At 42.0% G+C, this 17390-nt stretch overlaps 1 protein-coding gene across 2 annotated transcripts in view; it reads left to right on the top strand.

The window, feature by feature from the left end:
* cerkl (ceramide kinase-like) overlaps positions 1-17390 on the top strand; it is a 93206-nt gene that overhangs the window by 68181 nt on the left and 7635 nt on the right. For both annotated transcript variants that reach the window (XM_053626281.1, XM_053626280.1), the window contains exons 5-6: positions 5684-5826; positions 13213-13287. In XM_053626281.1, coding sequence (XP_053482256.1) covers positions 5684-5826; positions 13213-13287 — 218 coding nt within the window. The remainder of the gene's footprint in view (positions 1-5683; positions 5827-13212; positions 13288-17390) is intronic.

Raw genomic sequence — 17390 nt, 5'->3', positions numbered from 1 at the left:
GGAGAGGAAATGTTCCACTGCGCTCGGCAGACAGGCACGCTTGTGCAACCTCCCGCCTCTCTCACGCACACACCCACCCACACACACACACATTATCTCTCTATCTCGACTTGCCTAATTAACCTCAGAAGAATTAAGTTTGAAAAGGTAATATCACACATTTTTCATTAATAGATCATAACTCATTAATTACTGCAGTAATCTAACTGTGCAGTAATGGGGCTGTGCTATTTTGGCTACACTTCTCACAAGGTCGCGACTGCAAGACACATGTGACACGGCGCCATCTCTTTGCACATACACGTGTCGTGTGCACACGTGCGTGTGTGTGTGTGTGTGTGTGTTAGCATGCCACAATAGGCAGGTTAAAAAGGTGTCACTGCTGACACAGTGGCAGTCATTGTGCTCACACATTAAAGGCAATTATCATCATCTTAAACCGAAAAGCTGCATTTTCTACCCAGTGTTTATTAGCGACTCCCTCTGAATGAGATCTCTCTACCCAGACGGACTAAAATAAAAATGAAAAGTAAGAGCAGGCTGCTCTCAGGGCTCACGGAGAGATCGTTCAGACCTCAAGTCATATTCATATTACAGAAATGATCTTTAGATTTTCACTTGAGAGTAGCAAGAGTGAAATTTCATAAATCTCAACTGAAAAGAAAAACAAAAAACACCCAACACCATGTACTGTAAGTGGTGTTCCGTTCCCTCTTTTTTAAAATATATATATAAAATTTATTTACATCCCCACAGCTGTCAGGAGGTTCCCCAGGCATTGGAATGAGATTTGGAGCTTCATTTCCTTCAGTGTTCTGTATATTATTATGGCGAAAAGATGTTTTAAATGCATCGTACAACTGTATTACCACAAACCAGGACTGTTCGTCTAAAACGTGTGGTTCGTTTACATAAAATTCCCTGCTTATAAAAGTCTGGATAAGCAGCTAACATGACTTCGTAGTGGCGAGTCACATTACCACTTTTGCTTTTCAATGCCATGGACTCATGAGACATCTGTTTTGAATTGAAAACACAGGGAATAAATCCATACTCGTGTCCAATCAGCTTTAAACCTTTTTTTTCTTTTCATTTTAAACAACATGTTGTCAGTTCCCCAATCAGACCAGAGGTGGTAAATAAAATGAAACGTCTGTGGACGTTTTCCACAGTCCTGGCCTCTAGCCCTCTAGCTCGTTTTTTGTCCGATGAGATGCCTTCAGCTAAATAATTGACATAGATGCATGTGATTGGACTAACCTTAATGGAGAATCGTTCGTGTTAAGACTCTAAACTAAACTACTATTTTGTCAGTTGAAATATTTCGCCAGGTTCACATCTTGACGAACCTTGCTGTAGGCCCAGTTTCAGTCAGAGGTGCTAAGTATTAAACAGAACAGGATTAACAGACTAAGATAAGGCACATCAGCTGACACTCACTTTGGCAGGTGGTAAGTGTTTCAGGAGTGAACTAGCACCCCCTTCCCCCATTAGACACACACTTTTACTTCTATCAAAAGATCCCCTGGTCAGTGTTTACTACCGTGTTTACGTTGAGTCATCCATTTTGTAAAGTGGACAGCTTCTCATTGAGCAACCAAGCCCCGAACAGTTCAGTGTGCTTTCTTTTGCACACATGATCATTTACGTTCAATTCCATCGAAATGGAATTCATAACCCTTTTATTCAAGGGTCATTTGTACTGGCCGAATCCCATCCGAGCACAGATCTGGAGTAGGCAGAACATTTGAGGAATAAAGCGATAGTTCTTAATATAGTTGATCGTCTAGAACATGTTTGGTGTCCGACGTTTTGCACTGGAGTTGCAAGGCTAATGCGAGTAAGGGAAACCTAGTTCAGTGCACGGTCTTTCACAGTGATGTTTGTTGGTAAATGAGGCCTTTTAGCTGTACTCATGTTCGATGCACGTGAATCGAAGAAGGCTCTGAATGTATATTGTGATGATGTCACATTATGCGCCTCGGCCCAAATCTGCGGAAAATCTGTGGTAATTTTGAAAAATCGCAAGCTCCTCCGAATATCTCAGAGTTTGCTTGATTTATTTATTTTTTGTTCATTTCTACGATCGCAAAATCGAGAAATCCTGGACTGGACTGTTATTGCTTCCACTTTAGCATTTTATAAATGACATGTCTAAAGCATCTCAAACAGATTTTTGTACACTGTATGATACCCTGTTATTTATAAAAATGGACAAAAGGATGATACAGCACTAGAAAATTGCCTTAGTATCCATGTTGAAGCCAAACCATCATAACTTAGACTCGGGTAAGAGGCATCGCCCAAAGCATGACGGTGGAAATACATTAGAGTATATGATATAGATGATGTATAGATGATATTCTCTTGTTTTTCTGTATATAATCTCTCAAGGTAAGCGTGTAATGACATAGACGTGTGTTATACATGCTAAACCGCAGTCTATAAGCGTCCCTTAAATATTCTAGTCCTTGTTGGTAGACTACATTTCCAATTCTTCAATCTGATTGGTTAGAAAGTGTTGTATAATTTTCTATAGCAGACCCTATCTCACCCAACAGGCTACACAGCTACTAGTCCAGGCTCTTGTCATATCAAAACTGGACTACTGCAACGCACTACTATCGGGCCTCCCAGCCAGCTCCATCAAACCCCTTCAAATGATTCAGAATGCAGCAATACGCCTCGTCTTCAACCAGCCGAAGAGAACCCATGTCACACCCCTCTTCATCTCCCTCCACTGGCTTCCTGTAGCCGCCCGAATCAAATTCAAGGCCTTGATGCTCACCTACAAGACCTTGTCTGGAACAGCACCCTCCTACATCCTGAAGGCTTACGTTCCCTCACGCAATCTGAGATCTGTTAACAACTGATGCTTAGTAGTGCCTACTCAGCGTGGCTCAAGATCCCTTTCCAGAACCTTCACACTATCTGTCCCTCAGTGGTGGAATGAACTTCCAACCTCAATCCAGACCGCAGAATCTCTCACCATCTTCAAAAAACAGATAAATACCCACCTCTTCCGTGAACACCTAACCAACCCCTAAAATTCCAACCCCACATTATCCTTAAAAAAACAAACAAACAAAAAAACACTACACTGGCTCTTACACCTCTACTCTGCGCACTTTGCTGCTCTAGAACTCAATTAAAGATCTTGTACGGTAGCACTACTTGTATTGTTCTCTGCTAGATATATCGCTTTGCTTGTATTTCCTCATTTGTAAGTCTCTTTGGATAAAAGCGTCTGCTAAATGAATAAACGTAAATGTAATGTAAATGTATAAAGCGCATCTGAAAGAAGTTCCAGCTACAAGGCGAATATTAATGCGCTAGTTCTACCATGTTATCAGAGCGTTAGTAACAGATTACACAGGGATTATTGTGACACATGCTCAAAATAAACATATTGAATAATTGTATGTACCGTAATTGTTGATATGGTGAAATATTTTGTAAAGCGAAGTTTATTTAACATTTATGGGAGGAATTTTTGCCTCACACCCCGGGGTTGAGGGTTCAGTTCCCGCCTCTGCACTGCGTGCGTGTGCGTTTCCATGTCCTCCCAGTGCTTCGGGGGGTTTCCTCCGGGTACTCGGGTTTCCTCCTCCAGTTCAAAGACTTATTTTGTAGGTTGACTGGCATTTCCAAATTGTCCGTGTTGTGTGATTGGGTGTGCGATTGTACCCTGCGATGGGTTGCCACCTTGTCCAGGGTGTCCCCCGCCTTGTGCCGTGAGTTCCCTGGGATAGGCTCCGGGCTCCTCCGCGACCCTGTGTGTAGGATAAGCGGTACAGGAAACGGATGGATGGATGGATCGTGCCGTAACAAAGGATCGTAACAAACATCGCCTGCTGTGTTTTACAGTTGTGTTACTCAGGGTTGCACGTGTAGGATCCAGTGCATACACAGGGTGCTATTGTTCAAAAGGCATTAGTGAAATAAGCGTAATCTGCTTTGCCGGCCTCTCTTCATTTATTAGTAATGTGCGTAAAAGCAGATTAGAGAGCTTAACCCTTCTCCATGATTTATTCGGCTGCAGAGACGGGACTTATTTGTGGGGGGAATAGGATGTTTCCCGATTAAAATGCTCGGCACATGGACGCGCACTAATCCGCTTCTTTGATACGTCTAACGAGAATTATCACGTGTGTTAACTGAAATGGAGTCACTCGTTATAGACACGTTTCACTCGGACATAAAGATTTCAACACAAACAATTTCCACTCAAGTGAAAAGACGTGTTGAAGAGTGTTGCACATCAACAGAATTACTTTCTTCTTATTCTCCCTTGCTTTTCCATTTCTCTCTCTCTCTCTCTCTCTCTCTCTCTCTCTATCTCTCTCTCTCTCGCTATCTCTCTCTCGCACACTTTCTCACACCTTCCCTTTTTTCCTCTCTTCCTGTCTCACACCATCACCTTCTCGCTTTCTTTCCACTAGTTTTCACTATTTAATTCTCTCCAACTTTCCTCTTCTCTTCCTCTGCCTCTTGCTTCATCCCTCCATTTCCCTTTGTATCGTTCTCTTTTTTGTGTCCTCCTTTTTCTTCTGTCTATTTCAATCTCGATCTCTCTTTCGATCCTTTTGATATAACCTATTTTCTATCATCCTCCTTCTCCATCTGTCTTTCCACCTCCACTCTTTGTTCACGCTTCTGTTTCTATCTCCAGCTTTATCATCTTTCTGTCCTCCTCTAACTCTTCTTCCATCTCTCTCTCTCTCTCTCTCTGCAACACTTCACATCTTGTCCATCTCTCTGCCTACCTTTCCATCTCATGGTCTTCCAACTCTTATCTCTCTATCTCTTTTCCTCTTTAACATTCAATCCTCTCTTTCTCTCTTTCTTTCCCTATCCTTTTCACTCTCTCCAAGGCTCCCTCTAAATATTTTTCTCCAATCCTCTCTTTTCATCTTCCTGTACTTGATTTATTTTAATATCTCCCTCTATTCCTCATTCTCCTTCCCTCTCTCTCTCTCTCTCTCTCTGGCCTGCTATCCCTGTCTCTCACTACCCATCTCTCTATGTCACTCTCTCTGCCTCTGTCCCCTTGTTCTCTCTTTCTCTCTTTACCATCTCTCTCATTCTCTCTGCCACTGTGCCCCTCCATCTTTCTCTCATTCTGTCTTTACCCTCTCTCTCCCTCTCTTTGTCTCTGTCCCCCCTCTTTTTCTCTCTTTACCAACTCTCTCTCTCTCCCTCTATTTGTCTCTGTCCCCCCTCTTTTTCTCTCTTTACCAACTCTCTCTCTCTCCCTCTCTTTGTCTCTGTCCCCCCTCTTTTTCTCTCTTTACCAACTCTCTCTCTCTCCCTCTATTTGTCTCTGTCCCCCCTCTTTTTCTCTCTTTACCAACTCTCTCTCTCTCCCTCTCTTTGTCTCTGTCCCCCCTCTTTTTCTCTCTTTACCAACTCTCTCTCTCTCCCTCTCTTTGTCTCTGTCCCCCCTCTCTTTCTCTCTTTACCATCGGTCTCTCCCTCTCTTTGCCGCTGTCCCCCCTCCATTTTTCTCTCTTTCTGTCTTTACCCATCTCTCTCTCCATCTCTTTGCCTCTGTTCCCCTCTCTCTATTTTTCTCTCTTTAACCATCTCTTTGCCTGTCTCTTCTCTGTCTCTCCTCTCTCTGCATTTTTCATCTCTCGCTCTCTCTCTCACCTCCCTGTGTGTGTGTGTGTGTGTGTTTCAGGGTGGTGTGTGTAGGTGGTGACGGCTCTGTAGCTGAAGTTGCTCAGGGTTTGTTGCTCCGAGCGCAGATGGATGCTGAGAGGGACACACACTCTGCCTTCACGCCCGTCCCAGCACCACTTCCTCTAGGTGTGATACCAGCAGGTGAGGGTCACCAGCAAAAACACAAACACACACACACACACACACACACACCATACTGTGAAAAGTGTGCATGTATAGTATCTCAGATGTAACCCTTATACACTACACTTTAATTAATTATAAACGCTCACTCACCAGCTTCATACTTGTCAGAAATTACCCAGAATTCCTCTGCACCTTCCTCCAAAGACTTCCCTGTCACTGTGATTTAGGCTGATCATGTTGTGAAGCTCCTCTGGCAAAAACAAACAGCTTCGCTCATAGCTGTGTGTGTGTGTGTGTGTGTGTGTGTGTGTGTGTGTGTATTGTTATTAGACTGATTTAATCACAGCCAGGACAATCACATGCCGAGTTAATTGAAACAGAGCCTTGAAACACACACACACACACACGCACACAGGTACACTCACTCACACACACACACACACACACACACACACACACACACACACACAGGCACATACACTTACATATACAGTAAACACACTTACATACACATGTACAGCATATAAAAATACAGAAACAGATAAATATAAACACAAACTTGGACACATTTCACTCTCATGCACTCATATACTGTACGGACCTAGTGGTACTGGGATTCAAACTCAAAACCTTCCTTCCTAAACAAAAGAAGTGAAGTAGGTAACGTGCTAAACCAATCAAGACTCGTGTACGTGTTAAATGCCGCCAACTTTATCCCTTTCACGTTTGGTATCCACACTTGGTTAATTTAAGGCTGTTTTTTTTAGAAATATAAGATGCAGATCATCTCCAAATTACTCCAGTGTTATGTTATATTCACCGCTGTCCTGATTTTTAATCCTCCATTAAGGTCCGTCCATCCATCCGTCCATCCATTTTCTGTACCGCTTATCCTACACAGAGTCGCGGTGTGCCTGGAGCCTATCCCAGGAGACTCGCACTCGGCACATTCACACACACATTCACACACTATGGACAATTTGGAAATGCCAATCAGCCTACAACTCATGTCTTCAGAATGGGGGAGGAAACCAGAGTACCCGGAGGAAACCCCCGCAGCACGGTGAGAACATGCAAACTCCAGGACAATGACGGGGCGGAGGTGCGGGGAGTTAAATGTAATATAAGATGTATAACTTCAGAGCAAAACTGCATAATTACTGTATTTGTTAAAAGATATATCAATATAAATGTAAAAAAAATAGTAAATAGTAAACTTGTCTCCTTTTGGATGAAAGCACTATGTGTAGTCTTCGGCAAGCACGAGCTGATAGACACCCATGATTGGCTAGTGTTGTTCTGATTGACAGGAGGAGATCGAGTATGCCAGTATGCCCCTCCCACCACACAGAGCACACCCAATTTTGCTTTCTTGGATTCCCAGCCACGGTCGGCCGTGGCGTCTTCAAGATTGCAGCTCGTGATCTCCAGATGATAGGACGAGCACTTTTCTGTTGCACCACTTGGGAGCTGTAGTGATGTTTGTACCCCCATTTTACTTTTACTTCATGCCTGCTAACTTCAGTTATTTATTTAGAACTCCTCGGTCCTGAAGAATTTCCTGTGCTGGGAAAATTTCCAAAGCACTGTGACTGTTACAAAAAGCGCTGTCTAGTCAAGTCAAGTCAAGTGGCTTTCATTGTCATTTCAACCATTAACAGCTTGTACTGTACACAGTGAAACGACACAACCTTCCGCCCAGACCAAACATAAAACAACACACTAACCACACGTGAGACGACACAGAACTGAATAAGACCTACGCATTTCTACGTAAAGTGCACATGCAAACGTGAGTAAACGTGAGCAAACAACACAAGACATTACAGTAACAACTAAAACAGGACAACGGGCACAGGAAGTGACAGTGTAGCGCAAAAGTGTCCGATATAACACGTAATGCAAAACAATAATAATATATGTAAAAAAAACAACAACAAAAAAAAACAAAACACCTGACACTGGAGACTCCTTCCTCCACTGTTACATTAACCTTGCCTAACAAAAAACTTCACCAGATTAAAAGTTTTTCTTTGTCAAACAACCCTTTTTTGGAGTAAATACAAATACCCTGTGTATAAACCATTAGCACAACGTTAACAAAAACCTATTGTTTATATCACAACCGGAACTACTGTTCGAGCCGTGAGAATTCAACCATGCTGTGGTATTTAAAAAAAAAAAAACACATGCATAAAAGGGTTACGGTGTATTATATCCACTCCATCTGCAATAAATTCATTCAGATTGGTGGAAAAAAACAATGCAGCCGCGATCAGTCTCAGCGCGTCCTTAACTCATATTCACTGTATATCAGATACAGATGCAAAACATCTTTATTCTAGTATCTGCTTGATTATCCAGATTTTTCGCTTCAACGTTGTCCCTTATTAATCCGTATGTGATTCGAATGAATCCGAATAGGCTAGTTCACGTCCTCCTTTGATTGGACTCCGAAAGGCCGATATACTGCCAGACGTGCAGCTGTATACGAATCAAGTACAATCCCTTCCTTCTAACCGAGTTGTAATTTTACAGCAAGCATGTCTTAAAAACAACACATTACTCACTCCACACTAGCTGAACACGTAAAACGACTCTTGCGGCCCAATTAAGAGCTCCGTCTCATATACGGCGCTCCCTATGTAGCCCATAACGCGGAAAGCTCACGCTCCTAATTAATTCGCTCGCTCCTAAGGGTTTCCACGGGACTGTTAATTTCTTTGATATTCCAGGCAAAGAACCAACAATTTTTTGACGAGGCTCTAAGACATGCTTGACTAGCGAGTCGGCGCGTCGCATTCATCTGCCCGGATGAGGGAGGGGAACGGGGGGGACGACACATTAACAGCCTTATGAATATTCATGTCGTCTGCTTAATTAAGTTAATTGTTCTGCAGAAGTGCTCGCACTTCCAAGGACATTTTTTTTCTCCTCCTCTCACTTCACCCCCCCCGTGTCTCTCTCTGTCTGTCTCACTCTCTCACTTTCAAACCCCCCACCTATTTCAGTGCTCCGGAATGGGGACGGCTAATATATTGCGGCGTTGGCACAGGCTCGAGAGCTGTTGTTTCTTTTTTTTTTAAAGAGATAAAATATGGAACTTCAGAACGCGACGATTACACAAAAGCTCCCCGCCAACCAACAATGGCACAAAAACAATCACGGGTAGTAATGAAGACGGCATTGTCTTCATCCCTGCCACATAGACGGATCTCAGGTGGACAGCGAGCGGCAATAAGCACGCCGAACAATGAGCCTGATATCACAAAATGCTAATTTCAGTATTTAGATAATGTTAGAGCAGGTGTAGCAAATTCAGGGAGATCATTTGGAAAGCATACGAGTGAATATCGATCACAGATCACTTGCTCATAAACGCGTGTAACACTTCCCTTTTTTTTTTTTTTTTTTGTTATAGAATGACGCAGGGGTGTGTTTGTTACTGTTTATGCAATGAATCGGAGCCTGAACTAGATACAACACACGCACATGCACAAAATAGGTGCTGTTGTCACTGCTGTGCTGAGAACGGTCCATTATCCTAATAATATTGAACTCTAATTAACGGACAGTGTAGAGGGAGATGAGAAATTGCGCGGAACAGATGGGACGCACTCAAGAACTGTACATCTACAATGTGCATATTGGTAGGTTTACCTGAGAAACTGATCAGACGTGTGCTGCTACAAGATATTATGTGGATGGGCTACTTGGGGAAAACCCTTCATACGCGAAACGTTCTACTATATAGTTCTGAAAACTACAGGCTTTCTAGCATTTTAAATTCTACGTACTCTCAAAAGGAAAAAGGTAGAAAACCTTATTATAAAATTTCCTTCTCGTCGTGGAGCCGAAGCACCATGGACATCTTGACAGCCAAGATCGGATTGCAAACTGGAATGATTAGATTTAAATCCGTTTCACTACGGTATGTAGATTTCCAACAACTTCACACTTAGCTAGCAAGATGTTAGACGTCTTCATACAGACTGACTAACACCGTATTTGGTCAAATGGCTCTTTACACAACGTTGCAGGAAAATCTGAGTAAAGCGTTTTGTTTTCTTGAAATATATTTAGGATTTCTTATAGTCAATGTGTCAAAGCATGTCTACTAAGAAAGATTCGGGAGAAGGTTTTGGTTCCATGTGCTGGAGGTTTAACGAATCCACAGCAGCGATCCAAAACTGTAATTCAACGGTCATGAAACAGGCAAATAGTCAATATGCAGATAATCCAGATCCAGAAATTGGACATTAGAGCAGATCCAAAAGAGAAGTCAAACTCGTGCACAAGAATGCCAGCAAACATGGAATAACAGATCAGAACTTAATGGATGGAGATATTGTCAAGACTTTGCTGTGAGGCATTGCATGAACGAGTCCATAAACAGGAAGTGTCCCGATAACAGGACGTGGATGAGGCAGTGGCGGAGGAAATGTGATGCTCTGTTGTTCTGCTGGGAAACCTTGGGTCCTGGCATTCATGTGGATGTTACTTTGACACATACCACCTACCTAAACATTGTTGCAGACCAAGTACACACTTTCATAGCAACTATATACCATTTTGGCAGTGGTCTCTTTCAGCAGGATAATGCGACCTGCCACAGTGCACAAATTGTTCAGGAACGGTTTGAGGAACATGACAAAGAGCTCAAGGTGTTGACTCGGCCTCCAAATTCCCTAGATCCCAATCCGATCTAGCGTCTGTGGGATGTGCTGAACAAACAAGTCCGATCCACAGAGGCCCCACCTCGCAACTTACAGGACTTAAAGGATCTGCTGCTAACGTCTTGGTGCCAGATACCACAGCACACCTTCAGAGGTCTTGTGGAGTTGTGTGAGTCTCGATATGTCGGAGCTGTTTTGGGGGCACAAGGGGGACCTACACAATATTAAGCAGGTGGTTTTAATGTTATGGCTGAGCGACGAATATCACTGTCATGTAACCTGAAGAAGCAAAAGCGAGTGTCTTTTCACCTGATGGGCTCCATGCAAAAACAAACACAGGCACACACACACACACACACACACACACACACACCTGTTCTTTCACACACACCTGTTCTCACACAGTCATATACAGAGATGCAATCCTGCTCTGGCATGAGCTGATAGCAACTTAAATTAATGCCCTGTTCTGACAGTGTGTGCTCTAATGATTAACCGCATCGCTCTCCACTTTCACTGTGTGTGTGCGTGTGTGTGTGTGTGTGTGTGTTTCTGAGGAAGAGAAAAGAGAGGAAATGGTGTGTTTGAGTAAAATTGATTGCCAGGTGCAGCAGGCACCAAAACACTTAACGGAAACGTGGACGCACGCGATTTAATGTTTCTCTGTACAAATGAGTGTTTACACACATTAATCTTAGTGTCACCGACCGTCAAATAAACAGTCGTCAGTTTATTAGCTTAACTGATCTCATTTCTATAGGGCAAGCCACCTTTATTGGCATTATAAAATACATCATTGCACAGCAAAATGCAGTACAGTTCATTAATGAGATGGTTCCTGTGAATGCTGTTGTGTTTGTGTGGATGCATGTGTAAGGAGTGAATAACATGTTCATCTGTATCTATAAGCTTGTGTTCAGGCAAGTAGATCAAATCTCTTTTTTAATAAATAAATGAAGACTAACTGACTGTCTTACTGACTGATTACTGACTAACTGACTGACTGTCTTACTGACTGACTGATTACTGACTGACTGACTGATTTCTGACTGACTGTCTTACTGACTGTCTGACTGACCGATTACTGACTGACTGTCTTACTGACTTTCTGACTGACTGATTACTGACTGACTGTCTTACTGACTGTCTGACTGACTGATTACTGACTATCTTACTGACTGTCTTACTGACTGATTACTGACTGACTGTCTGACTGACTGATTACTGACTGACTGCCTTACTGACTGACTGATTACTGACTGACTGTCTGACTTACTGACTGACTGACTGATTACTGACTGACTGTCTGACTTACTGACTGACTGACTTACTGACTGATTGACTGACTTACTGACTGACTGTCTTACTGACTGTCTGACTGACTGACTGTCTTACTGACTGACTGACTGACTTACTGACTGACTGATTACTGACTGACTGCCTGCCTTACTGACTGACTGTCTTACTGACTGTCTGACTGAATGACTGTGTTACTGACTGTCTGACTGACTGACTTACTGGCTGACTGATTACTGACTGACTGTCTTATTGACTGTCTGACTGACTGATTACTGACTGACTGTCTTACTGACTGTCTGACTGACTGATTACTGACTGACTGCCTTACTGATTACTGACTGATGACTGACTGACTGTCTGACTTACTGACTGTCTGACTGATTACTGACTGACTGTCTGACTTACTGACTGACTGTCTTACTGACTGTCTTACTGACTGTCTTACTGACTGATTGACTGACTTACTGACTGACTGTCTTACTGACTGTCTTACTGACTGACTGATTGATTACTGACTGACTGTCTTACTGACTGTCTGACTGACTGACTTACTGACTGATTGATTACTGACTGACTGTCTTACTGACTGACTGCCTTACTGACTGACTGACTGCCTTACTGACTGACTGATTACTGACTGACTGCCTGCCTTACTGACTGACTGTCTTACTGACTGACTGTCTTACTGACTAACTGCCTTACTAACTGACTGTCTTACTGACTGTCTAACTTACTGATTACTGACTGACTGACTGACTGATTACTGACTGACTGTCCGCCTTACTGACTGACTGTCTTACTGACTGACTGATTACTGACTGACTGACTTCCTTACTGACTGTCTGATTACTGATTGACTGACTGCCTTACTGACTGTCTGATTACTGACTGAATGACTGCCTTACTGACTGACTGTCTTACTGACTGACTGCCTTACTGACTGTCTGACTGCCTTACTGACTGTCTGACTGCCTTACTGACTGACTGTCTTATTGACTGTCTGACTGACTGATTACTGACTGACTGACTGCCTTACTGACTGACTAATTACTGACCAACTATCTGACTTACTGACTGATTACTGACTGACTGACTGACTTACTGTCTTAGTGATTGAATTACTGCCTGCCTGCCTGACTAACTCACTTACTGACTTACTTAGTCACTGCCTGATTGATCTACTGGTTGACTGACTTACTGACTTACTTAATGAACAGCTTAGTGACTGCCTGCCAGACTAACTGACTCAATGACATAGTGACTTACTTACTGACTTACTGACTGACTTACTGCCTGCATAACTTACTGACTTACTGGCTGACTGACTGAATAACTTAGTGACTGACTGACTGACATAATGCATAATGACTTACTCACTGACATTTGTGTGCATGTATGTTTTATTCTTTGTATTTTTTCCCTGCAGGTTCAGCCAATGTTGTTGTGTGCTCTGTCCACGGTGTGAAACATCCTGTAACTGCAGCGCTGCACATCATCCTGGGTAAGTGTGAATGTGTGTGTGTGTGTGTGTGTGTGTTTGTGTATGTGTGTGTGTGTGTGTGTGTGTGTGTGTGTGTATGTATTTGTGTCTTAGTTTCTGTCTTTGTGTGTCGCTCTGTATCTTTTTATCTCTCTGTCTCTGGATTTCTATCGCTGTGTATTTCTCTCTTTCTATCTGTGTGTTTCTGTTTCTGTATTACCACTACTACTACTTCTACTACTACTACTTCTACTACTACTACTTCTACTACTACTACTTCTACTACTACTTCTACTACTTCTACTACTACTCCTACTCCTACTACTACTTCTACTACTACTTCTACTACTTCTACTGCTAATCCTACTCCTACTACTACTTCTACTACTACTGCTACTACTACTACTACTACTTCTACTACTACTTCTACTACTACGTCTACTCCGACTTCTACTACTACTTCTACTACTACTACTACTTCTCCTCCTCCTCCTCCTCCTACTACTACTACTCCTTGTACTACTACTTCTACTACTACTACTCCTACTATTACTTCTACTACTACTACTACTACTTCTACTTCTAATACTTCTACTTCTTCTACTACTACTACTACTACTACTTCTACTTCTACTACTTCTACTACTTCTTCTACTACTACTCCTACTACTACTTCTACTACTACTACTACTACTACTACTACTACTACTATGGGCGCCTGTGGCTTAGGTAGTAGAGCGGGTTGTCCACTAATCGTAGGGTTGGCGGTTTGACTCCACATGCCGAAGTGTACTTCTGCTACTACTACTAATACTTCTACTACTACTATTAATACTTCTACTACTACTACTTCTACTACTTTTACTACTACTACTACTAATACTTCTACTACTTCTTCTTCTACCACTACTACTACTATTACTACTACTACTAATAATAATAATGAGGGTTGTCAGTATGCCTGTGAGTTTCTCTACTCTGTTTTGGCATCTGTCCCACCATCTCTCTCTCCGTCTGTTTCTCTTTGTCTGTATGTCGCTATCGCTATCTGTTTTTTTTCTTTAGTTCTCTCTCCATATGTTTGGCTGGATGTCTGAGTTATCATATGTTTCTTCTTCTCTTCTCCCTGTATGTGCATGTATGTTTATACATATACATAAATCTGTCCATCTGTTTATCTCTCTCTCTCTCTCTCTATATATACATATATACATATATATATATATATATATATATATATATATATATATATATATATATATATATGTGTGTGTGTGTGTGTGTGTGTGTGTGTGTGTGTGTTTGTGTGTATCTGTTTCTCTTTCTTTAGCCATCTCAGTCTCTCTTTTGTATCACAATAGCAGATTTTGTGCCCCTCTGTGATGTGCTGTTTAATTAGGGCTAGCAAGCTTGTTTTGGGAGTGATTTAGGTGTGTGTGCTTTTGTGTTTGTGTGTGTGTGTGTACGTGGGTGTTCAGTCCTGGTGTGTGTTCGGTGTTCTGTCTCTCCAGCACTAGTGATGCTGTTTAACAGGTCCCATGGAAGACGAGTGGGTCCCCGGAGGGGACGGTGTACTCGTCTGTCCTTCTCTCCTGCTCTCCACTGTATGTGTTCGTGCTTTCAGGCTTTTTGGCCAGGCCGATTGTTGGCTGTTTGAGAATGAGGACTCTGGATATTTTGGCTGTGTGTGTATGTGTGTATGTGTGTATGTGTATGTGTGTGTGTGTGTGTGTGTGTGTGTGTGTGTGTGTGTGTGTGTGTGTGTGTGTGTTTGCGAGAGTGAGTGTGTCCTTGTATGTGTCAGGTGTTTTTTGCGACATTTGCACCGATGCGTCTGGTCCATTGTGTTGCCTGTGCAATCTCTCTTGGGCTTACTATGACAGACAAGCGGATTTGGCTTGTGTCAGGGGATTACACACACACACACACACACACACACACACACACGCACACAGCTGGGCTTGCATCTCAGAAAACCTCGCTAATAGCAAAAGCTTGAGCTATTGTTTCATGATAGAATTAAGTCACTTTATCATATCTCTAGAATGAGATGTTTTTTTTTAAATGATTTTTTATTTTGTTCAGTTGAGTAGGTAAAAAGCTGGAGACCTTCAAAAAGTGCAAATTAAAAATGTCTTATAATAAAATGTATGAATCTCCTTATATATATAAGTAGTGAAGAGACGAAATATTAAAGTTTTGTAAAAAGATAAATTTTCTAAGCGGATCTTGGCCATTTTACTAGAGCGTCCTCTTGAGTCCTCCTCATGCCAAGGCATGGAAAGAAGAAAGAAAGGAAGGAAGAGCAGGTGATAAACGTAATAAAAACAAGAACTCACATCATTTCTCTTTCTTAAATTCCGGTAATTATGAAACAAAGTTTGAATAGAGTTTGTATGTTCGACAAAGAAGAAGAAAAACAACAATTCAAAACATTGCTCATTAGTCAAAAATTGAGGGTCTGGTTCTTACACACACACACACACACACACACACACACACACACACAATGGTTAGATATTAGATCAGTCCCTCCAGGATTTCCCGATTTTACGATCACAGAAATAAACGCAAAATCAAGCAAACTCGGCAATATTCAGAGGGGTTTTTTCCCCCGCAAATTACCGCAGATATTTTCCGCAGATTTGGGCCAAGACGTGTCATGTGACGTCATCACAACAGGCATTCCGTCAAATTCCTCTTCGATTAACGTGCGTTGAACATGAGTACAGCTAAAAGGTGTCATTTTACCAACAAACATCACTGCGAAAGACCGCGCAAAACTATTTCGCACAGTTGCGATTTCACAAATTTTGAAAAAAGCAGCAGCAAAATCGAGCATTTTTGGTCGCAGCAATCAGAAAAAAAAACCGCTGCAAAATCCTGTACACACTGACTAGATGATGAAACTGAATCTGTTATGATACAATACGATACAGCACCGATTCCATTTTTGATGATGCTACCGAATCTGCTATAATACACTAAGACAGTGGTTTTCAAAGTGGGGGCCACCAGGGGGCGCCCGGAGGGCCTCAACAATTTGGTCAGAGCCACCAAGCCCATCCCTCACACTAGTATGTTTTCTCTTTCTCACTCTCAGACAACCACACACACACAATCAATTCCTAAGGTAATGTAAAGATGCAAGATGTAATTATTAATAAAAAAGGGGGATATATTCAGAAGTCTGTATTTTTAATGTGTTTTAAAGACATCTTGCAAAAAGGGGGCCTCAGTCAAATGTTATTGCCATTAGGGGGGCCTTGCCCTGTAAAAGTTTGGGAACCCCTGCACTAGGATACAGTGTGATTCATAAAGCAGAGATTCATAAAGCAACTGATTCAATACTGAACCTGCTACAATAAAGTTGATTTGATGATTTGGTATTCGACAATACCACTAAATCCACTATGATACGATAAAACATGATATGATTTTGATTCATAGGGCAACGATTCAGTATTTGACAATAACTCTGAATCTGCTACGAAACGATATGATTTGGTATGATTTTGTAAAACAATGATTCAGTATTTGATGATAGCACCGAATCTCCTGTGATTAAATCTGTTGAAGAGTTTGTGCAGTATCAGAATAAACCACCTTGCTAGCCTTATTACACAATCAGTTTTAATATATGAATTATTTTTATACCCTGCTTGTCTGTCATTTTCGATAATATTTGAATTTTAATCGATAAATCAATTTAAATCGTCCGCTTGTTACTATAATTATTCAATTCTAAAATTTCAGTATGGATGGGTCTCGGTATTTAGTTCTGATAACAGCATTGTATTGAATATTAATAAAAGCGCATTGCTGCATCCTTGCTTATTCTTGTCCAGCTCTCTGGGCTTTTTCTCTCGGACCTGCGTGGCTGAGGAGTGAGATGATTAACCCAGTACTGACCCTCTGATTGTTGGAGCGCATATCCCATTATTAACTCTTCAGACTGAAGATGTGGGCCATATGGTGGTGTAACTCATCGCGGTTGACCAAAGGGAGGTGGGATACGATAAGGAGTGGGTGCGGCATGTTCTTTTGTTAGCACTAATTGAGATTGGCACACACTCGCTGGGGGTTTTTTTTCTCGCTAGTCTCGGTATTTCAGGAGGAGCATT

This window comes from Ictalurus furcatus, chromosome 6 (assembly GCF_023375685.1).
Source record: "Ictalurus furcatus strain D&B chromosome 6, Billie_1.0, whole genome shotgun sequence".
Classification (NCBI taxonomy): domain Eukaryota; kingdom Metazoa; phylum Chordata; class Actinopteri; order Siluriformes; family Ictaluridae; genus Ictalurus; species Ictalurus furcatus.
This window is presented reverse-complemented; position numbering and strand designations above follow the sequence as displayed.